General features: G+C 45.4%; 2 protein-coding genes across 2 annotated transcripts in view; one reads left to right on the top strand and one right to left on the bottom strand.

Annotated features, from left to right (window-relative positions):
• LOC117352063 (nitric oxide synthase-interacting protein-like) overlaps positions 1-24753 on the bottom strand; it is a 742171-nt gene that overhangs the window by 131891 nt on the left and 585527 nt on the right. The gene's annotated exons all lie outside the window — the stretch shown is intronic.
• On the top strand, positions 10280-12346 carry LRRC10B (leucine rich repeat containing 10B). The gene has a single exon (XM_033928092.1). The coding sequence runs from the start codon at positions 10432-10434 to the stop codon at positions 11323-11325; it is 894 nt and encodes a 297-aa protein (XP_033783983.1). The 5' UTR covers positions 10280-10431; the 3' UTR covers positions 11326-12346.

Here is a 24753-nt window from a genome sequence, read left to right as displayed (position 1 = left end):
TTGCACTCTGAAGTCAAAGAGAAAATTATTTAAATTATTAAATTTATAGCCATTTTCAAAATTTAATGAAAAATGAATAAGTTCTGTTTATAAAGCATTCTCTCTTGTGTCATCATGTTTATCCTGAAAAATAAAGTATACTGTGCTCTCAGATTGGAAGCTATACAAATTTTGAACAAGTCTAGATGCGTTTGAAACAGTGCAAGTGACGGGTACTAGCTCATAAGAAGTTCTTAGTTTAGCTGCCAACTGTCACTGGTGTTAATTGCAGGTGTATTCAGAACCTCTTCTTGCTTTCAAAGTCTCAAAGCCTGAAAGTTGCTTAATGACTATTCCAAATGTAGACATTGCATTTTGTATATTTTTGACATTAATGATCACAAACTGCTCAGCTGAGCGTTCATTTTCTCAGTTGAAATATATTAAAAAGCCCCTCAGAACAACTGTGCAACAAGACAGGCTGGATGCCTTATCTCTGTTATGTATAGAAGCAGATGTGTTATGTAAGATTGATTATAAAGATCTGATCAAAGATTTTGCAAGAAAAAAAGGAGGAGAAAATGATTAAGCCATAAATAAAATGGAAGCATACAGAAATCAATACATGAGGAAATCAATACATTCAGGAAATTATTATCAAGGCATAAATTCCAGTACAATGATCATAGTCCACATTAAGGGAGAGTGAAACCATACACAATCAAGGGTAGTTGAATTAAAGAAAAACTAAACTCGGTCATATTTGCATAATTCTCTTTACAATCTATGTAAGCAGGAACCTTCTTCTTCTTAACTTAGACTCAGATGCAGGCACAGGGAGCTCCAGCAACTGCCTCTGCATTGACATCAGCACAGTGCTGAAAAGGCAGCGAACGCAAGAATAAAAATAACATTTCTATGCTAAGAAGGCTGATGGAAGGCGGTATGTCGGCATTATAATCTCTTATGGCACAAGATGCTCGAAAGTGGGTCAAACTTCAGCTTTAGTTCTCTCAGCTCATTTCAATATTCTCTCAGGAGCAGATTAAGAGACTTCGGTGTCTAAATTTGGAGCAGATCCCAACCACGGAAGGGGGCAATTTGATAAACGACTGGAGCGTGTAAGAACATAAGAACATCGTGCCCAGCAGTCCGCTCACGCCGCGGCCCCCAGGTCAAAGACCAGTGCTCTAAGAGTCCAGCCTCACCTGCGTATGTTCCAGTTTAGCAGGAAGTTGTCCAACAGTGTTTTAGCCACTCAAATAGGTACTGATAAAATGTATCAAGGGTGTATGTGCATAACATTAGATACTCAGAAAACTCATAGAAACATAGAAAGATGACGGCAGAAAAGGGCCATAGCCCATCAAGTCTGCCCACTCCAATAGTCTAGATGCTAGTGACTCGACCTACGTAGGGATCCCACGTAAGTGTCCCATTTTCTCTTAAAGTCGAGCACGCCGGTGGCCTCGACCACCTGCACCGGAAGCTCATTCCAGTGGTCCACCACCCTTTCCGTGAAAAAATACTTCCAGGTGTCACTACTAAATTTCCCCCCTCTAAGTTTACTTATTCCCTGTATTATGCTGTTTTCTGAAAATTCTACAGAATGGGACGAGACACAGGAGGGACAGGACAGAACTGCCAGACCTTGGAGGCACAGAGCAGGATAAAGGCAATGGCAAACTAATCATGTACCTATCACCAAGATATTTATGAGGGGCCCTTCTCAGATGTGCTAAATGTATGCCCTGGTAATTTAACTGCTGTCAGAAATTTACAAAAAACAAAACAGAGGGACTGATATTCAGACCAGGGGAGGCAGCCTGCGCATGTCCGCGGTTGGTGTTAACCCTAATCAACGCTGGGCTGTTTCTGAATATTTAGGTTTTTATTTTGGTTTGACGCCAATTGAACTAGAGTTACCAGATTTTCCCAAGGGAAAATCCAGACCCATGGGCCCACTCTCAGGTCTGGCACTTCTGTCCTGTCCCTCCTGTGTCTCGTCCCATTCTGTCACCCAGCTCCCACCCCCAGCCAGCATCCAAGCATGCGCGGACATGACACAATGACGTCGCCACGTTGAATCTGCGCATGCACGGATGCCCATTCCCGACACGATTTTGATGGGAAGCGGTTCAAATGTATGCAATGTATGTGGCCTGAAGTGGCTGAGCAGCACTGAATATTACTGGCTATCACACGATATAACCGGTTAACTTTTCGGCACGAAGTGCAACTATTCAGCAAAGATAACCAGCTATCTCACACTGAATATTCGCAGTTAGGTGCTAAAATGCTATTTATCTGATCAGCGGCCTTTTCTGGCCAGTTAAGTAGCTTTGACTATTTTTTTTTGTTTTGGGGGGGAGGGGGATCCTGGGTCTCTGGTGGATTTATAAGAAAGAATTCACTCCTAGTACATTGGGGAGATTAGCTGTGACGTATCTGTGATAACGCACACACTTGGTACATGCAGTGTGTGACGTGTGCTTGTCCTGCTTTGATCTCTCCTACCCAGCAGTCTGAGCTGGAAAGCTAAACTCATAGTGACTATCACAGTGGTAACCTAAAGCTGTTTCATGCTGTTTGCAAAGAGCTGAAACCTGATCAAAGGACGATCGAGCTAATATCCATTATTAATCAGGAATTCTTCACTGGAGAAAGTCAATTTGACATCAGAGATATCCGATAGCGTGATAGAGTGAGCAGGAATAGGATGGGGGCGTCTTCACAAACACAGCCAGACTATGGTTTAAAAGTGAGCATAAATCTTTAATTGGGTCTTTTCAAAAGTAAAAACATACAGGAACCGGATCCATTCACCAGTGTTGGGAAGCATTTTAAATACAAAAAATTAAATGCAATTGTTAAATTATGCGATCACTGGAACATATGTACTTGTATGTTGCCTGTTGGATAGATTGTCCACGCACAGTGCGGCAGCTATTTTCTGCATTGGGTCAGCAATCGTTGCTAAAGCTGTTAAAATAGTTTTAGCAATGATCGCTGGCTTTAGTGCATCTAGGCCTAGGAGATTAGCTTTGACATATCTGTGATAACAGATACAATGAGCTGAGGGATTATCGGTAAAAGCCATGCAGAATCCCTTTGTGCATTGGAGGCCGAAATAACTTGCATTCTAGACTGGCTACAACTAGTCTAAATCAGACCTTACTGGCGTGGTAAGCTTTGAGCGTCAAGGCCTCAGTCAGGTAGAAATGCCTGAGAGAAGCAGCAATTTTAAGCCTAGTCTTAAACTTTTGACATGTGGTTTCAGCTAGAGAATGAAATGGTAACAAAATTCATCACTGTTCCTATCCCCGCGGATAACCACGGGAAACAATCCTGTCATTCTTTAGTGCCTGTCTCAACTTCAGTCCTACTACACCAGCATGCTTCAATGCAAGGCTTGAGGGTCAGTGGCTTTGCCCATTCATACTCTGATTCTTATTTGAGCCAAGTACACTTCTCCCTCCGTATTCGCTGTGAAAGGGGATTAAAAGAACCACAAATACAGAAAAACTGCGAATAACTTTTTCATATGTTATTCGCTGTTTTCTATTAAAAACCATCGTGAATATGGTGAAACCGCAAATAACATGGTGGGAGACCTGGCCTGTTCCTGAAGGAGAGGCAAGATACGGTGAAGAACGTGCTGGGAAACAGCGATTTTCTCTGTAAACACTTGGAATAAGCGATTTCTCTATGCAAGCTGATGTAATTTGGGGGGAAGGAGCCAGCAAGCTAAAAACCGTGAATAATCGAAACCGCGATTGCTGAAACTGCGAATACGGAGGGAGAAGTATATAAGATAATGAAGCCATTGTGACATCACTGATGAGATTGGCTCATAGGCATTGGTGGAATAAGGCATTATAACATCACAATCTCAGCTCTGGAATGTTGCTGCTATTTGGGTTTCTGCCAGATACTTGGGACCTGGGTTAGCCTCTGTTGGAAACAGGATACATTACATTAGGGATTTCTATTCCGCCATTACCTTGCGGTTCAAGGCGGATTACAAATGGATTGTCTGGAGATTAGAAGTATTTAGGGAGTAGTTTGTACATTTCTTTGAGGATACTGGGCTGGATGGACCTTCGGTCTGTACCAGTATGGTCTTATGTTCTAACTATCCTGTGTCATTTTTTAGTGTCTATCTCAAGCTCAGTCCTTCTACACCAGCATTCTTCAATGCAAGGCTTGAGGGTCAGTGGTTGTGCCTTTTCATACTCCAATTCTTCCCTCTCTCCTTAAAGAATGACAGGGAGATGGTTTCCTGCGGTTATCCACGGGGACGGGAACAGTGATGAATTTTGTCACCACCGTGTCATTCTCTAATTAACAGTACTACCATACAGGATAGGCATGATACTCTTAAGGAGAAAACTCTGAACTCCGAGAACTTCAGGTCTAGGGAATTGAAAATGAGATCACCCTAAGGGGACCTGGAGCCTGCAGCCATACTAATCAAGTGTTGCTAGTCAATGCGATGGATGTGCTTGTTTTTGGGTGCAAATTAACTCAAAATGCAGCTCAGTATTTGCCAAGCAAACATACAGAGAGCGGTGGACACATGGAACGTGCTTCCGGAGGCCGTGATAGGCCAGAGTACATTACAGGGCTTCAAAGAAGGTTTGGATAGGTTCCTAGAGGATAAGGGGATTGAGGGGTACAGATAGGAGTTGAGGTAGGTTATAGGAATAGTGAGGGACCATTGCACAGGTGATGGGCCTGGAGGGCCGCCGCGGGAGCGGACCGCTGGGCGGGATGGATCTCTGGTCTGACCCAGCGGAGGCAAATTCTTATGTTCTTATACATTTCATCATCCACTATCTGCAACCGCTCTCTTTTTTTTCAGTTTAATTTCTGTCAGAGCTGAGAATCTAAGTTCGCAAAGAAAAGAAGATCCAAACTGTAACAAAGCCTTGATTGCTTTGTCGCTCAAGTTAGGGTAAACTATTGCATAAAAAAATTAAACTATAAAGTAATCTCTTTGGGGCACGGTTTGAGAGACACTGCATTAGGGGGAAGAAAAGGCATATAAATTAAGGAATAGAGAGGGATATTAATCACATTAATTATTTCTCATGACAGGGTTGTTGTTTGTTTTTTTTATCCCTCCCTCCTGCAAATTAGAAAATAATTCTTGACCACACCACTTTAGATGAAAAATACAGGTGCCATTTTATCAATGTATCACAGCCTTGGTGATGAACTCATCATTAAATTGTTCCACACAAAATCATTACAGACACTGTCTGCAGAGCCTGAGAGGATTGTGGTCACGTCCCTCAAATTCATGTCTGCCACATTTCCTTTTATAAAAGTCTTGGGAGTTTTTAAAGACAGCAAATAACAAAAAAACAAAAAAAAAATCAATGCATCCCTTTGACAACTCCCCTGAGTCCAACAAACTCGCAGAGTTCCAGTTTTATGTAGAAAACAGTGAAATGCATTATTCAGATCCTTGCATCACCACCTAACCTTAGAGTACTTGATTAGATTGTGAATTCACTGTCAACCACTCAGATGGCTGTGTTGATGGGCAGTATATCAAACACAAATGAAACTTTCCACCTTCCGTCACTGCTGACAAGTGAACTATCATAAAATATTCACATCTGGCCTCTCCTGGATCAGAGTACTGTTTGCCCTTCCTTCTCAGCTATTAGATGAGATAAATCCAGGCAACCTATATGCAAATCTGGAGAAACTTAGGGAAGGAACTATGGGCAGAGGCTGGAAGAGAAAATCAATTGAGAGTTAGAACAAAGTTAGAATAAAGTAGTCCAGGTACCTATTGTTCAGCTATTCCTGATTTATAGAACAGTCATGGAAAATGAAGAAGGGGTGGGGGATCAGGTAGAAGACCAGAAATCTGGAGAAGCTGTTGCAGTGTTATATGTTGAGAAATGAGAAAGGGGAATGTATGAATCAGGAGGAAGAGAATTCCAGATCATTTTATTCCTTCGCTGAAGGTTCCCTCAGTCTCACATCTGATTGTAATCCAATGATTCCCAAACCTGTCCTGGGGTAACCCCTAACAGCAGGGTGTCAGGATATCCACACGGAATATTCATGAGATCAGTTTGCATAGACTGCCTCCTTGGTATGCAAATGTTGCTCAGGCAAGATTTGTGGTAACTGCCAAATTAAGCATGAACTAATCCAGACATTAAGACATGTCTGTCATTTTTTTGTTTGTTTGGAGGGAGCATGTCAGGAGGGTACAAGAATTGAGCCCTTACCACCTACAAAAAGAGTGGCAGTAAGTGCTCATGCCATGGTCATTAATACAAAAGAGAGACAATCAGCCATTCTACGTTAAATAAAATGACCTTAGTACGCAAGAAAGGCCTAAGGGTGTGCTAAGGTCAAGGAGGAAGCCCACCTCTTCAAGAGTGCTTTCAACTCCTAACTCCTCTCAGCTCACCCATCCTCAACCCGATATGTCATGTCTGTCTGTCCAAGTTAGATTGTAAGCTCTTCCGAGTAGGAGCCATCTATTAAATGCCAAGATGTACGCCTGTGTATGCCTTTCAGCGCTTATAAGTGATAAATAGTAGTAGTACTTTCAAAGCTCTTCATAACTTGCGCCCCCAACCAATGTTCCCTCTAAGGACTGATGAGGTTTGTGCAAAAAAAAATATGCATGAGCGACAAGTTACATATTCCACAAATTTATGAGCAGGCACGGAGGACGCATTTTTAAACAAATGTAGTTTATCCTTGTACTCCTTATGTATTTTTAATCATCTATGGATATGTTTGTATGTTTATTGTTCAAATGGTTTTATTTATTTCCCAAAATTTATTTTTGTTATACACATTGAAAATATTTGATATTGCGTTTAAATCAAAATCTCAATAAACTTGAAACGAGTGCCCGTGAGATTGTGAGAGGGTTAAATACTCAAAACTTAGAAGAATAACAATTTACTTAAAGTTTTTGCTTCGCCAGCTTTCTGGTATCTTTACATAATGCAGTGGCGTACCGGGGCCCATCATTTTTTGGCACCCCCCCCCCCATCTGTACGAAAAACATGATTACACGTCACACATGAGTACCTAGGAAAAGGCAGCATCTTACATATTGCAGTGAGCAGTACAACATCAATACACCCATTGTAAAACTAAACAAGCCAGACCAGCACAGATCAATCCTACACCGTCAATCCTAACAGAAAACTATGTCTTTCGAACACACAGAACACAGAAAACACCTTCGCCTAGTATGGAATATGTAATCACAAACTAATCCCTCCCTCTTTTACAAAACTGTAGTGTGCATTTTAGCTACGGAGGTAACAGCTCTGATGCTCATAGAATTCTGAGCATCAGAGCTGCTACCACCACGGCTGGTGCTAAAAAACGCTTCACAGTTTTGTAAAAGGGGGGATAAAATAAAAATACATAGACAAAAGTTAAATTGAACCAGCAAGAAGCTGGACTCTGCATACAATGCTTCACAGAAACAGTGACACATGTCTCCTAAAGCAATAAATAAATAGAAATTTTTTTCTACCTTTGTCTTCTGTGGTTTCTGCTTTCCTCATCTTCTTGTAACTCTCTTCCTTCCATCCACTGTCTGCCGTCTCTCTTCCCCTATATGGCATCTTCTCTCCTTCTATGCCCCTTCCAGAAACTGTATGCCTCGCCCTTCCATCTCTCCTTTCACCCCCATTGGTCTGGCATCTCTCTCCTCTCCTTCCCTCTCCCACACCTCTCCTCTGCAATCCCTTTCCCTTTTTCCCCTCATTTCCCTTTTCAATTTATTTTCTGCATCTGTCTAGATTATGTTCTTACTACCCTCTCATCAATTTCCTTTTTTACTGTCTATCTAAAGCTTGCCACCTCTTTCCCTCACCCCTCCAGTGTTTCCCTAACTCAATCCTTTTTTCCCCATCATGTGTCCTTTTATTTATCCCCTCCTTCCATCATGTATCCTCTTTCTCCAACCCTTCCATCTAGTACCTTCTCCTCTCTCTGTCCACTTATCATCCAGCATCTGCTCCCCTCTTTCTCTCCTCCCATTTCCTTCTGGCATTTGCTCCATTATCTCTCCCATCTGCACTTCCATCCAGCATAGGCTCCCCACTACCATCCAATGTCTGCCCTTTCTCTCTCCATCCACCTCTCTTCAATCAGCATCTGCCCCCTTTCTTTCCCTCCAATATCCTTCCCCCTTATGTCTCTCCCCTTTCTCTGTACATCAATTCCATCAGCACCACACTTCCATACCACCCTGCCCCCTTTCTTTCCCTCCACCACTCTTCCATTCCAGCAGTCCTGCTCCTTTCTCTCCCTTCATGCAGCAAGGTCCCGCGATGATTGTAGCTGCCTACTGCCAATCCACCCCACTCTGACGTACTTGCTCTAGAGCGGACTCAGCAGCCGCATGCTGGAAGGGCCCGCGATGACTCGTCTGCTGGTTCTGCTCTGAAAGAAGTAAGTTACATTGGAGGGGGTGGACCCGGCAGACGCAGGGAGTTGCAGCAAAGTCCTGCAATGACTGCGTCTGCCGGGTCCACCTCGTCCGACGTAACTTACTTCTTCCAGAGCAGAGCCAGCAGACGAGTCATCGCGGGACCTTCCTGCACCTCAGCGCGGATGCTGACTCTGCTGAAGAGAAAGTAAGTCAGTGGTAACGTGACCATTTATTTTTTTCATCAAAAGGGGACATCTATTAATTGACTGTGTATCCTTTCTTTCTTTCTGCACTCAGGCCCAACAATTGTCCCTTTCTATTCCCTCCCTCCTTCCTTCCCATGTCCTTAGTGCCCCCAGTGCCTCCTTCCCGTGTCCATAGTGCCCCCAGTGCCTCCTTCCTGTGTCCTTTGTGCCCCCAGTACCTCCTTCTTATGTCCCCCCACTGCCTTCCAGATTTTGCCCACCCCCAAAGCCAGGCAGCTCTGCCACCTCTCCATTTTTTTCTCTCTGTCACCACCGCATCCCCTATGCTCTGGCATCTCTCTCTTCTCCTTTCTTTCCTTTGCACCCCATAGTCTGGTATCTTCCCTTCCCGGATTCTCTGGCATCTCTCTCCTTTCCTTTTCTTCCATCTTTCCCTCCCCCTCCATGCTCTCACATCTCCCCCTTCCTTTTCCCTTAGTCTGGCATACCTTCCTCCTTCCCTCCAAGCCCTGGCATCTCCTTTCATTCCCTCCCTCATCTTCCTTCTCCCTCCAGCTGGGTACCGCAACACTCTCCCCTGCAGCTCCGGACTCCCCCCCCCCCGGATCGCTATTATTTTAAATGTTATAGCCGCGGGGCTGTATCCATCAGTGGAGACGTCTAACCTCGGCCTGACCCGGAAGTCTTACTGCAGCAGCCGCCCGTCTAGGCAGGAACAGGAAGTCACTGTTGCAGTAAGAGTTCCGGGTCAGGCCGAGATTAGACATCTCCACTGATGGATACAGCCCCGCGGCTATAACATTTAAAATAATAGCGATCCGGGGGGTGGGGGGAATGAAGGTGCGGGGAAGTCCGGAACTGCAGGGCCGGCGTTACACCAATGAGAACAAGGGGCGGACCGCCCCCCCCCCCACTTAATACGCCACTGATTGCGGGGATCATGAAAGGAGCCGCCGCTGCTGCATCTTAGGCGAGCAGGGCAGACCGCCACCATCTCCGCTCGAGTGAGCGACACCAGAAGCATGAGCGACGCCACTGACAATAGTGAGCGATCGCGCATGCGCTCACCTTAGAGCAGGGGTGTCCAATGTCGGTCCTCGAGGGCCGCAATCCAGTCGGGTTTTCAGGATTTCCCCAATGAATATGCATGAGATCTATTTGCATGCACTGCTTTCAATGCATATTCATTGGGGAAATCCTGAAAACCCGACTGGATTGTGGCCCTCGAGGACCGACATTGGACACCCCTGCCTTAGAGGGAACACTGGTTTAGGGGGTTTCTTAGAAAATGATGAAAACAAGCTTGGGAGGTAGGAGTCAAAAGCAGTCCCCAAAAGTGGGCTTTTAGCCTAGATTTGGGTGGCTGGGTTCGTCCACTTTCCAAGGTAGCAGAAAGACAAAGGGAGGCAGAGTACCTGCATGTGACATGGCTCCGGCTTTTGAGGACCGGAATCGCCTACCCCCGGACTAAGGCAATGCACTTTGGTTTGTTTTATTTCTTTATACTAGCCGAGACGGAGCTTGACGTCGGACACGTGAGCGTAATTAGCCAGCGCATCACGTCCGCTCGCCACACCTCCCACGCAACCAATCCAGACCTCAGACTCCGACGCCGCGACTCCGCCTCCGTGTGCCGGCAGCCTTGAATGAAGCGGCCACCCCCGCCCCCCGCCTCCCATTGGTCCTCGCTTGCGCGTCGCCGGTTTCCAGGGCAACGCAAGCGCGAGGCTCCCTTCGGCCGGCGCGCGGCTGCCACGGCTCGGCGGCGATGCTAGCGGTCCCCGCGGGCGCCTCTCCCGGCCGCCGCTCCCGATGATCATGGGCGGCGTGTGCGGCTCGCCCGTCCCCGGCGGCGTGGAGGACGAGCCGCTGCCCGACGACGCCGAGGAGCAGCTGAGCTGCGGGGACCAGACGCTGGAGCTGAGCGGCCGGCGCCTGCGGCGGCTGCCGGGCGCCGTGTGCGCGGTGCCCGACCTGCACAAGCTGTACGTGAGCGGCAACGGCCTCCGCCGGCTGCCCGAGGACATCGGGCTGCTGGAGAACCTGCGCATCCTGGCGCTCGACTTCAACAAGCTGGAGGAGGTGCCCGAGGCGCTCTGCCACCTGCCCCGCCTCGCCCGCCTCTACCTGGGGGGCAACCGGCTGCAGGAGCTGCCCCCGTGCTTCGCGCAGCTGCAGAGCCTGCGCTGCCTCTGGATCGAGGGCAACTACCTGCAGCGCTTCCCGCCGCCGCTGCTGCGCCTGCCGGGCCTCAAGTCCCTGCAGATGGGCGACAACCGGCTGCGCGCGCTGCCCCCGGACCTGCCCGCCGCCATGCCCGGCCTGCGGGGCCTCTGGCTCTACGGCAACCGCTTCGAGGAGTTCCCGCGGCCGCTGCTGCGCATGGCGCGCCTGGAGATCCTCGACCTGGACCGCAACCGCCTGGCCGCCTTCCCCGACCTCGGCCACCTGCGCCGCCTGCGCCTCTTCTCCTACGACCGCAACCCGGCCGCCTCGCCCCCGCGGGTGGCCGACGGCGTGACGCTGGTGGGCGAGGGCGCCCAGGAGGCCATGGAGGCGCGCGCGCTGCGCCGCCAGCTGGACGAGGAGAGCCGGCAGGGGGCGCTGCTCCGCGGCATCCTCAAGAGCGGCTCGTCGCTGGCCGAGGACGACGAGGAGGAGGAGGAGGAGGGGGGCGAGTTCGGCGAAGGCGAGGAGGAGACCTGACGCGGGACTGGGCGCTAGGGGGCGCCGTCCAAGGATGACAAATTGCTGCTACTTTAATTTCTTTTCTTTAATCTGGGAAGACCACATGTTCTCCTTTTGCTACTGGAATGGAGCTCCTGGAAGAGACACCCCTCCCCCTTCCCAACTTGTCAGCTTTGAAAATAAGCCGATGTCCAGAGACGAAGCTGCCTGCAGCCTTTGTATGGTGGGAGCATGAGCTTCCTTGCTGCCAACCACCCAGGATTTTCCATTCCCATAAATGGGCACAGAAACTCTGAAACTGGTATCTGACTTGGCTAGGTGGGTCTTCAGGGGGGTTGCACTGCAGGAAAAGGGAGCCTAAGATGGTCTTTTATTATCTGGGGGAAGATGCTCTTGCATTTCCTGGAGTTCCTAAAAAGATCTCTGTAATAACATTTGTACCAAATAAGCACAGTGAAGGCAAAAAGCACAGCATGTATCAATGGAAGAATTTTGATCCTCAGGGAACCTGGCCAGAGAGAGAAAACAAATGACAAAAATAAAAGTATCAGTTCTCTCTGAGTCACTTGACATCTTCCTGCTGAAACTGCTCCAATTTCTCACTTTTCTTAACTGTTTTATTTTTAACAGGTTGGGAATCGGTCTGTGCTCTCAATCTTCAGGTCCACATTCACTCAGGGATCTGCAGCGCCGCAGGGTATGACATCACAGTCTGGTATCCATGGCAATGCCTGGTGATGTCATACACTGGGGCTGGAAGGTCAGCCTTAGCCCAGCAGGCCTGGGAAGGCAGGGGAGGGAGGAAGGCGATGGGAAACATTTCTAGTTTCACAGCCAGTGGCAAAGCAGTTCAGTCCACTATTATCCTGTAGGTGAGAGATGGGAGATATGCTGATATTTGTGATCGTAAAAACTGGTTTCTCTGAGAAACATACCAGTGGCTGTGGCTGGTGTATTCCTCGGCTCCTTTTTTGTATTGTGCTTGTTGTATATTAACTTTATGTCTTTTGGAATAAAAGGTGCGTTTATTATAATTACATACCCTGCTTTTATGTTTTTTTTTCCTGAGTGTGCCGTGTAGCTCTTTTGTTATATTTATCAGTGTGGCATCTGCATTGGGGTCCTTCTGCTGTTAATTATTTTTTCTTTGGAATTATGATGACGGGAGTGATTAGGAGAACCATTCAAACTTTGGAAATGCTATTCCTTTCCTAATATTATTCTAACCAACCAAATCGTATGCATTTCCCATATTATTATAAGCACATATTATTCTCATCAAGTTTGGCTGACGATGTGGTTGGAATGGTGGAGACTTGACAACTAGTGTTTTTGCAGGTCCCAGCCATCATTGCTTAGAGTGGCAGAGGCGGCTCTGGGCAACTTGTTGAGCAGACTGGATGGACCGTGTGAGTCTTTGCCGTTATTTACTGTGCTACTGATCTTTAAGTCCAGGTCAGCTGTGCTTTGCTAGGGATCATAAATATTCAAAATCCCCTCGAGATACCACTCTGACTTTGAGACAGATGGCACTTAAGGGGTAATTCTATAAGGAGCCATCTTTTTTTAGGTGGCGGGAATACATGCCTCTTGCCTCTTTAACACTATCTAGTAGAAAAGTATATGCCATGGTTTGAGGGAAGTACATTGCCAGTGAGCATTCTCTACTTGCAACCACTACCTCTCACCCCCACCACCCTGGAGGAGGGAGGGGACTCTGGTTTGCATGCAACCAGAAGCGAGTCCGGCATCCAGGAATAGCTCCGCAACACAGATTGGCTGCTCTAGCTATCGGTAGACTGCAGCTGACCACTCAACATGGACAGTGGTATGTATCTATGGACTCCTGGCTCCACACCAGGGTTAAAATTCAATGTATGCAAAACAAAAACTTCACCTCACTTAATATGAAGAGAAAATCTTGTTGATAGTGTGGCTAAATCTCAAAAATGAGGTTTGCCCCAATGATAAAATCCAATATATAGTATGTCTTAAATACTTGCTGTGTATCATCATTTTCTAATCATTTCAGAAGTAAGACAAGCAAATGGCATCTAATGGTCCAATCATTTATTGTCCTTTAATCATGCAGAGTTACTAGCATGCCCCCGTTAAATTGAGGGTTTACTGTATTACAAAACATGGCTAACATAATATGGCACGACTAGCCAAAATGGTTACACAAGCATGCATGATGAAACATAGCATGGAAGACATGGAACCGCAAACATGGTATGAGAGAACGTAGCAGGGCCAACATAGTATGGCAGACATAGTATAGTAACCACAAGGTAATGGCGGAATAGAAATCGCTAAGGATGGCGAACAGTGTGGTAGAACATTGGATGACAAAACATGGCATGGTCAGACATAGGTTGAAGCACATCAGCGTTTTGAGACTCGAGACAGTGGAGAGTCGGGCTCTTTGGGTTGCTGCACTCTCCTAGAGGGTCAGGGGAGGTAGATAGCAGAGAATGACACGGTGACAAAATTCATCACCGTTCCCGTCCCCGCGGATAACTGCAGGAAATAATCCCATGTCATTTTCTAGTGTCTATTTCAAGCTCAGTCCTACACCAGCATTCTTCAAAGCAAAGCTTGCGGGTCAGTGGTTGTGGCCATTCATACTCTGATTCTTATGGGAGCCAAGGATAATGAAGCCATTGTGACATCACTGATGTGATTGGCTCTTAGGCACTGGTGGAATGAGGCATTATGACATCACAATATCTGCTCTGGATACCAGAGACTGTCATTCTGTAGTGTCTGTTTCAACCTCAGTCCTTCTACACCAGCATTCTTCAAAGCAAAGCTTGCGGGTCAGTGGTTGTGGCCATTCATACTCTGATTCTTATGTGAGCCAAGGATATTGAAGCCATTGTGACATCACTGATGTGATTGGCTCTTAGGCACTGGTGGAATGAGGCATTATGACATCACAATATCTGCTCTGGATACCAGAGACTGTCATTCTGTAGTGTCTGTTTCAACCTCAGTCCTTCTACATCAGCATTCTTCAAAGCAAAGCTTGCGGGTCAGTGGTTGTGGCCATTCATACTCTGATTCTTATGGGAGCCAAGGATAATGAAGCCATTGTGACATCACTGATGTGATTGGGGTGGAATGAGGCATTATGACATCACAATATCTGCTCTGGATACCAGAGACTGTCATTCTGTAGTGTCTGTTTCAACCTCAGTCCTTCTACATCAGCATTCTTCAAAGCAAAGCTTGCGGGTCAGTGGTTGTGGCCATTCATACTCTGATTCTTATGGGAGCCAAGGATAATGAAGCCATTGTGACATCACTGATGTGATTGGGGTGGAATGAGGCATTATGACATCACAATATCTGCTCTGGATACCAGAGACTGTCATTCTGTAGTGTCTGTTTCAACCTCAGTCCTTCTACACCAGCATTCTTCAAAGCAAAGCTTGCGGGTCAGTGGTTGTGCCCAATTATACTCTGATTCTTCCCTCTCTCCTTAAAGAATGACATGAAGATGGTTTCCCGTGGTTATCCGCGGGGACAGGACCGGTGATGAATTTTGTCACCGTGCCATTCTCTAGTAGATAGTTTGTTTCAGAGGTGCAGTATTAGTGCGAGTAAGATTTTTTTCGGGCGTTCTCATAGCATAATCCTTTCATATCTACACATAGGACTTCAGTAGCCATTTATGCTCAAACTAACTCGATGAAGGCGTTATTTTCCAATATTTTGTTTTTTTCAGTAGGAAAACCTTGGTCACTTGCTTGTTTTTTCAGCTTCTGCTGAGGTGTGCTGTGCTTTCTCCTGCTGTATCTTGCCTTGTAATTAGCTACTTAAACATATCCCCTCCCCCCCCAAAAAAAAATCAAATCCAGTTCTGAGATCAGACTTACTGCTTAACCAGACAGCAAAGAGTGAAGAAACCTAGGTAAAACATTTCCATGTGTCAGATTCTTTCAAAAACAACAATCCAGCAGCTAAGTCTTGGGATTTCACACTTGTCTTTCAGTCACATGTGAACAGAGAGAATTTTTCTTGCATTAGCTAAATGAAATCTTGGGTCTCTTCACTATATCAAATAATTTCTGAACGTGAAAAACAATTAACTCAAGAATCTGTTTCCATGCTGGGGTTCTTGTGACCTAAGCTTTCTTCTCTTTGGAAGACCTATTAGACAGATATTTCACGTTTTACACTGCAGATTTTTTCTGTGATTTCTTTGGGGAAATAACAGCAATGTTGTAAGTGATGATATCTGCTTCCCAGTTCTCTGGGAAGCGATCATTTTTTTTCTTGCTCCAGGTTGTTAATAATCATTTGACCCACTTATTTTTCTTTTGGGATTTTGTTGTTTCTGTAAACGGATGGTATATTTTAGTACTTACATTTTCACACTAGGTCAGGGGTTGGCAATCTGTAGCTCACGAGCCACATGTAGCTGTTCTTGCATGTGGCTGCAGCTCTCCAGGCTCCAGCCCTTTAATCTCCCAGTCCTAAGATCCCCCTGTCTCTCCCGGGCCTACCGAGGTACCTGGTGGTCTAGCGGAAATGGCTGCCGTGACCTCTCGCAGCTGCTTTTGGCATTTCCTGTAGTATAGTGAGCTGTCACGAGAGGCAACTGTGAGGAGGCAGGAGCAAGAGGGCTGCGTTCCTGCCACAAATACTCCTGCTGGGTGGGGGGGGGGAATTGTGGGGTTGGGAGGGAGATTAAAGGGTCGGGGCCTGGAGAGGGGAGAGAATGTTGGTTGGGGGAGGGACAGGGGTGGGAGGGATGAAAGGTGCAGAGACCTGTGAGGGGTTGGAGGGGAGAGAAGCTACACCTTGTGGCTTTTTGCATATCTTTAGTCAAACATTTTTGATTAATTGTCTTCTTGCTGTAAAAAGAATGCCGACCCCCTGCACTAGGTCAAGGTTGTCCAGAAGAACACTTTATAAAATATATTGTCTATTCCTCTTTTATAATACTGTATATACATAGTTTCATAGCAATTGATGACAGAAAACAACCTAGTGGCCTATCTAGTCAAGTTTATTTTTAATTAGGAATCATTTTTGCTTAATATCTTCTTAGGGTATTCAGAAGTAACATTCCTACTTCACATATGAGGTCCTCTTATAGAGAAAACATCACCTGTAGCACAGTATCGTCACAGCAGGATAGAGAGGAAAGTTGCCACTGATAGAAAATCAGAGCATTTGGGCCAGAATTCTATAAATTGGCGTCTCATTTTAGGCGTCGCAAAGGGCCAGACTTAGCGCCAATTCTATAATGGCTTACAAGTGCGTCTAAGCCAATATAGAATATTAGTGCAAAGCTGTATTAGCACAGCAAAAATTAGGTGCACCTAGGTATACCAATTGTTGACCTGGCATAGGTGTGCCATGCAATGGACGCAACTGGTAGCATTCTGTAAGCTGCATGTGTCGCTTTGAGACATGCCCATGCTTCACCCATGTGCTTCACCCCTGACTGTTGGAACATCGCTCTAGATTCAGTAAATGGTGCCCGGCACTAATCTTTTTATAGAATAGCATTAGATGCCCGGCTTTGGACATGAGGCCTTACGCTAGATGAAACTTGTTGTAAATCCTGGTGCGCATGCCCCTAGCGTGTCTATGCCTATGTCCCTCCCATGGCTGAACCTCTTTTGCAGTTACAGGTGAAGACACTCGGGCCCATATTCTAGAAACGGTGCCTTAAGTTAGGCACCTAACTTAAGTGGAAAACGCTATTGATGTAGGTGCCTAAAAAAACAGCACCTACATCCCAGCTACAGAGATGCTTTATGATGCCTAATGTCACTGTAGCCGTGGCTAACACCGGAAGTCGCATTAGGTGTCATAAATCCAGAATACTGCAGCCAAGTTGATCTTTGTAAAACGCAAGTGTGACCATGTCTCCCCACTCCTAGCCAAACTTCACTGGCTCCCAGTGATTTCCAGAATCCATTTCAAATGCTCCTGCCTGGCTTTTAAGATCATTCACGGCATCCTTCCTCCCTTAATCCCACTATCTTATAACTCCTCGAGTCCTGACTCTACCAGACCCGCCCAAAGGTATAAATTATCCTTCCCCTCTCTACACGGTATTCGCTATGCAGGCAAACTGGGAAAATCCCTTCTCTTCAGAATCACAGGTCTTTGGAACGACCTTACTACCCCGCTGCGGAACCTGGGCTCCCTCCAATTATTCCGCAAGCAACTGAAAACCTGGCTTTTCACTAAAATTTAATTCTATCCCCCCTTACTCTTCTCTTCTATATATAAGTTCATGTTGTGGCCCACTGTAGTCCAGGACAGGACTTAATAACTCATACAGTGGAAACCACAATATAGCACTCTGACGTGTGACTCAAAATGGAGTCACCCTGCAAGACCGGATTCCAAGCAGGAATCAAAACAAAACAAAGTCACCACAATTACCATTCAAAGAAATAATATTGTTTTATTCCTTCTTGTATCCAGGTAAGTAGTCTTTCAAAATAGCCGCTAAGCTTGTCAGAATGTTCTAAACAGCAGCACAAAGAAAAAAAAATAGCAAACCAAGCAAGCAAAAACCAGCATACAATAAAGTCCTTGCCTTGCATTCAGCAATGTTGCAACCTCAGCTGTGTCTGAGGGTTTCAGCTCACCTCAGCACTAGCACTGACTGCTCCACAGCAGGCAGTTTCAAAAACCAAAAAAAACCAAAACAGTTCAAGGCACTTATCTCACAGCATTAGTGTTCCAAAGTTCCTCCAAGCCTCTGGCCAGTTTCACTCACTGCCAGGAAAAGGGGAGTGACAGGTTTTGCACACCAAAGTCCTTAACTTTGACTTTCAAAATTCCCTCCCAAGATATAAGCAAAACCTCACCCCAAAATCACTCCCAAGCTTGCAAACAAAATGTTCCCCACACAGTCCAGCACCAACAAACTCCACTCACTGTTTGAGGGTGAAAGCAAAGTCCACCTGCATGGCTTCAGCAATCTCAGGAGCAAACTCTGCCAAACCTTCTTCATATTCCATGGGCTGTTCTCCTGGAAACATTGACTCCTCAGCCTGACCCGCCTCCAACACCTCCATCGGAACGGGTTTGCTGCTCCTGCTTGGCTGAGGGGACTCCCTAGGGAGAAAAGGCTTAAACCTCCTCCCTAGCTTGCTTCCTTGCCTGTTCTCTGCAACAGGTTTAAATACCTTAGGGCGACACCCTGCTTTGTCAGCCCTGGCAGTGTTCCAAGGGCCTCTTGGGCTCCCCCGGTGGTCAGTGTCATTATTTTCCAAACTATGATCCTGAAAAATCCTGAAACTTGCTTTCCTGGATTTTTCCTTTACTTTTCTGCTTGCTTTAAGTGGAACCAAGGCAGGGGACATACCTTGTTGGTCACAATGTAGACCTTTTTTTTTCCTTTTTCGTCCTATATTTTAAGTTCTTGTAAACTGCTGAGTTCCACATCCGTGGAGATGATGCGGTATATAAACTTAAGGTTTAGTTTAGTAAACAATAACCACTTTATAGTAAGGACTTGACGCAGCTGTGTTTCAGCAATGGTACCTGCATAAAGGGGAGAATGTGGCACAGTGGTTAAAGTTGGGCAAGTCACTTAATCACCCCGTTACAAGGGTCTTCAGTGTATTCAACTTATTTGGCGGCCTGACGTTCTTGAATCCCAGTCTTTTCTCCATGGCATTAAAGCTGATGGACTGATGCAGGCATTGTCGCTATGTCAGGTCCCTACAATGAAATGGTTCTTGTTTATCTCATACCAAAGTGATCATCTTTTTCCTACCAGAATTGTCATTTGCACCTCATCGTTCTCTTTGCTTGGATAAATTTAGGCCCCATCTTATAGAATTGTCTTTTGTGTTTTTTTCCTATTTTTATCCATCTGCTTTATTTATGTACAGGGAATCTCTTAAGGAAGAATGGGCCAACTAGCATTCTTTGTGCTTGATAGGATTTAAGGTGGTCTTGGAAGGCTGATTAATTGCATTCAGCTTTGGTGGTAGGAGACCCTATGGAAATTGGCTAATTTAGCTTAATTTAGGATTTTTCAATATTCTGGGTAAACTTTCAAAGCTTGTAGATAAAGACAGGTTGTTCACCCTCTCCAAGGTAAGAAGAACGAGAGGGCACTCTCTAAAATTAAAAGGGGATAGATTCCATACAAACGTAAGGAAGTTCTTCTTCACCCAGAGAGTGGTAGAAAACTGGAACGCTCTTCCGGAGTCTGTCATAGGGGAAAACACCCTCCAGGGATTCAAGACAAAGTTAGACAAGTTCCTGCTGTACCGGAACGTACACAGGTAATGCTAGTGTCAGTTAGGGCGCTGGTCTTTGACCTAAGGGCCGCCACGGGAGCGGACTTCTGGGCACGATGGACCAGTGGCAATTCTTATATTCTTATGTAGACCAAGGATGTGTCTGCATCTTCAAATTCTTATTTGAAGCTGTTTCGTCTGGAGGATTGAGTTTTTCCTACTAAATCCAACGTGACCCTGAGGTCTTTTCTCCACTTTTCAGACTAAATGTTTGGTATTTCTTCTCATGGTTGTGTTTTCCTGAATGCATTATATTGTTGAAGAGTCACATTTCTGCGCCATTTACAGAATCACGCTTTATAGCGCCTATTACAAACTTGGGCACCGGTAGTGTAGGCCAGGATTTTACTGGCCTACGTTGCAGGCGCTTAAGTTCTTTTCAGAATTGCATCTTAACGTCACCTGCGCCCATTTAGGCAGTATAAGAAGCGTCCAAAAGTTAGGCGTGACTCAAGTACAATTAGGTGCTGTTTAGTGAATTGCGCTGAGCGGCACCTGTTTTGGTGTCTAGGCCAGCTCTAGGCACAACTAAAAGTTAGGCGGCCATGTGAGCGCTTAAGCACGCTTAAGAGCAGTGATTCTGTAAGAAGGCGCCTAACACGTAGCCACGCCCACGCCTAACATGCACAGCGCCTATTTTTTTGAAGACCGCCTAAATTTTTAGAGGCGCCTTGTTACAGAATCGCGCTTTCTTGATAGGCGCCTACGTTTTAATCAGTGCTGATTAAAAAAGCTTAATTGAGCTTGTTCTTCGATTTAGATAGGCGCCAATCTAGTTGGGCGCCTCCAGAATTGGTGCCTAACTTTAGCGCTGGTTACAGAATTTGGGCCCAGGTGCCTCTGTGCGGCTACCTTTTATAGAATTGAGTAGGAACCTATTGGCCAATTAATTTTTTCCACAATTATAATTGCGCTTGTTAAAGCTTGTTTAGATAATTAAAGTAGGCGTCCTTTATAGAACCTGTCCCTTACTGCCTACATTATGGGTGGCGGTAGAGGCTCATGTGCTAATGGGAAATTAGCATTTGGTCAAAGAGTGAAAACAGAAAAATTGGCTATTTTACCCCAGTGGTAAACAATGGCCTTACTCCCAAATATAATAATATTAATAATTTTATTTCTTATATACCGCTATACCATAAGTTCAAAGCGGTTTGCAATGAGAATAATGCAGTGATTACAGCAAGAGACATATGTTTGGAACAGGATACATCTGATTAGGGCAGCTTGCAAGAAGATACATGCAATGAGAATACAGGATGTTTGCAACATGAAGCAAAATGTTTTGGGTCAGGTTATAGTGCAAAATGGGTTCAGAACATGGTACAAGAGATCAAAGCTGTTTACAGGAAGATATTTACAATGTGAATAAGAGGGGAAACAGCAATATACGAAGGGGAAGGGAATTGGTAGAGAGAGGGCTTTTGGGGAGGAAAAATTGGCAGAGGGTAGCGTTAAAGAGACGGGTCTTCAGTGATTTCCTGAAGTCAGCGTATGATGTGGCCTCGAGTATTGGTTTTGCTAGCCATGTGTTCAGTTTAGCTGCCTGGAATGATAGCATTCGGTCTAGGTACTTCTTGTAGTGACATGATTTCAGTGATGGGCAGTTGGTGAAGAATTGGGAGGCGAGGAAAGTTGGTAGCATCCCGAAGATCGCTTTGTAGCTGATGCAGGCAAACTTGAAGAGGATTCTGGATTCTACTGGCAATCACACCTTAAGTTGTGTGTGCAAATCAGTGCACACAGCTGATTTGCACACACAACTTAATTGTTTTAACAAGCCTAATTGGCACTGCTAACTCCTATTACTTGACGTTAATTAGTTGCAAGCACAATTTGGTAGGCACTTTTTATAAAGTATGGCGTGTCATTTCCTGTCTGTGAATCTGAAAAGGGGTGTGGCCAGGGTGGTTCGTGGGCATTTCTAAAATGTATGCCCGATCTACACATAACTTAGGTGCCTGATTTTCTTTGGCCTAAATGGATGGGCCTAAAAGGTATGACACACGCTGACACAAAGCGTGATTCTATATATGGTGCTTGCCTTTTATAGAATCACGCTAAGTGCCTTTTTTTGTCGCTATATATAGAATCAGACCCTTAGTGTGTGAGAATGAGCAGAGGAAGGGCACGCTAATTTTATTTTTTTCCTGCAGTTTGGTAAAAGGGCCCCTTAATAACGAACAGTAGCATGGTAATTCTGTTGGTAATGAATTCCAGTTAAATGGTCCCCATCTTGTATGCTATCATCACACAAGCAGATATCCTTTGATATGGAAGTTAGAGACTAATATCTAGGGAGAGCAGATTCCTACAGGGGGGGTGTGTAGTATATATGCGTGAAAATATACACAATCAGGTAAATAAATATTCCAGTAATAGTGCACACTGGTGGAACATGCTCAATTTGCAAGTTCTTCCGGAATTAATCCAGCTACCTCTCCTCCCTTACAACCCAAAACAAAAAACCAATACTATTGTAACTTCACTGGAAATGTCCAGTTAGCTCTTTTGTAATCCGCCTTGAACTGCAAGGTATAGGCGGAATAGAAGTCCCTAATGTAATGTAATTCTAATCTAATCTAATCTAAATCTAATCTAAATCTTGGGTTTATATACCGCATCATCTCCGCAGATGGAGCTCGACACGGTTTACATGGTTAAGGAAGGAACGGAACTCCAGTGGAATTATATAAGTATGAGAGAAGAGAGGTTGGTGTACAACTTGATAAGGGGAAACGCCTCAGATGCTACAAAGCTAGCTTTGCTGTGAGATTTGAAAGGAGAGCTTAACATTGTTCAATAGCTCACTTTCAGCTTTCTATCGGCAAAAAAACCCCCTTAGGTTATGCTTGAAATAACAAAAGCAGCACTTATCTTTAACTACTACTTTCTCTTTGAAATAATAATCCAGTAAGCCGACGATGGGCAGCGTTTCATGATCTACTGATCATTTCTTCAGGGCTCTGAAGTGCTCTCTGCACATCGAGTCTGCGGGGTAAGGTCTGACGTTGGAGAGAAGGTCCGGGCCAGCCAATCCCATACCTTCACTCTGACGGGGAAAGGCTTGTGGGCCGGTGACATGCGATCGCTGCACGATGGCCCTTCAAACTTACCTTCCTAGAGTTGCGGTGGCGCGGACTCGGTGTGTAGAGACTAGAGAGCACTTCAGAGCCCTGCGCTCCCTCTTCAAACGATCATCTTTGCAGCAGCATTTTGTAAAACCTGAAGCCTATGAAAATGCTTAACTGGTAACCTCAAATGTGTAATAATGTAGGGCACAGATCTTAAGATTGCATTTTTTCCTAGTGCCAAAATGTGGCTTTGCACTTGAATTTCCCTGTTGCCCCGTGCCCTTATTGCAATGACAGTTCATCATCTTCATGTGAAGAATGAAACAGCTTATGCAGTTTTGTCTTCCTAGTTGCCTTTGCTTTGCATTAAGCCCCACTCATGTGTTTGTTTCGAGAGTCGGTTGCTAGGAATTACATTGCAACTGTATGATAGGATGGGACAAGAAGATGAGCTGGGAGGCAGCAAATAGATTCTGTTAGACAAAAATTGACGAGAGCAATGATTCCCCTGAAAAAGAGACCCAAGTGGTCTCCAGAAGCTTATGTACAAAACCCAGCAGAAAACAAGGCAGAACTGCGAAAGGAGAACTAAAACATTAGCTTTAGAATATTATCCCAGGAGATGAAACTGCTGTAAAACGCAAGCTTGACGACGTTTGCCTCTAGTGGAGGGGAGGGGGTGAACCTGTCTTCTCGGATGTCTATTTCTGTTGGGGCTTTTTCAGATGGGAAAATATCTTGCTTCTAAATTAAATGTGTCTACAGAGAACAGATCAAATCTAGCTAAACTCCCAAGTGAAAGGGGTTAAGAGGTCTAATTCCATCGGTTATAGGTCACTGTATGAATTGTATGGGAAGCCTGTAGAACTAGTTTGTTTGGCTTAAGCTCCACAAAGAATTTCCAGGCACACCTCAGTATGTTGCCTGCAAGCATTTACACCTTGCAACTCTAGAAGGACATTCTCGGTTGGCACTGTGCTAATATTAAGAGCATTTGCAGTAAATCGGAGAGATTATGATCAGTAACTGACTTGCTAGTCTCTCACACACACACACACAAAAATACGTGACATCGGCTGAATATACTATATAGCAGGGTTTCCCTGAACGCGCCTCCCCCCTGCCGCTGCTCCCCACCTGCCTGCCTCTGCTCGCCGCCGCAACTCTAGAAAGGTAAGCTTGAAGGGCCAAGCATGCAGCGATTGCACGTAGATGGACCACAAGCCTTTCCTTGACATCAGTTCTGACTTCGGAGAGAAGGTCCAGGCCAGCCAATCCCGTGCCTTCACTCCGACGTCGGGAGAAGGCTTGTGGGCCGACGGGGTGCAATCACTGCACGCTGCCCCTTCAAACTTACCTTCCTAGAGTTGTGGTGGCACGGACCGGGGGCAGAGGAGGAGGAATCGGCGGCAAGTAGGCAGACTTAGGCGCAGCGGGACAAAGGCTTGGAAGGCAGTGGGGGGAGGGAATAGAAAGGGACAATTTTTAGGCCTGAGGGAAGGAAGAAGATTCATGAAATCGCCAGACAACAAAGGTAGGAAAAAATATTTTATTTTCAATTTAGTGATCAAAATGTCAGTTTTGAGAATTTATATCTGCTGTCTATATTTTGCACTATATTTGTCTATTTTTCTATAGTTGTTACTGAGGTGACATTGCAAATTTTAAAATCATCTGCCTTGACATCTTTGAAACCGCCCTCCTAATATAAATGATAATTAACATTTTCTCTGCATACAATGCGCTTTGTGTTTTTTTTAATTTGTAGTTACCATTATGTATTAATAAGATTATATTGGGTGTATATAAGAACAGCGCCCTAACTGAGACTAGCCCTACCAGCGTACGTCCTTGTTCAGCAGGAACTTGTCTAACTTTGTCTTGAATAGATGGAAGAAATTGCATTACAATTAGTATTATCATTATGGGAGTGGAGTCAGGGGTGGAGTTTAGGCGGGTCTGGGGCGGAGATTGGGTGAATTTGAGGCAGAATATGGCCGGGTACTCGGTGGTAAGCCGCGGGTAACCCGCCGAACTGGGGAAAAAACAGTGTTCACCATGGCTATGAGGACAAGGCCATTCAG

The sequence above is a fragment of the Geotrypetes seraphini genome, chromosome 19, assembly GCF_902459505.1.
Source record: "Geotrypetes seraphini chromosome 19, aGeoSer1.1, whole genome shotgun sequence".
NCBI lineage: Eukaryota > Metazoa > Chordata > Amphibia > Gymnophiona > Dermophiidae > Geotrypetes > Geotrypetes seraphini.
Note: the sequence above shows the minus strand (reverse complement) of the source record. Positions and strands in the feature narration are given on the sequence as shown.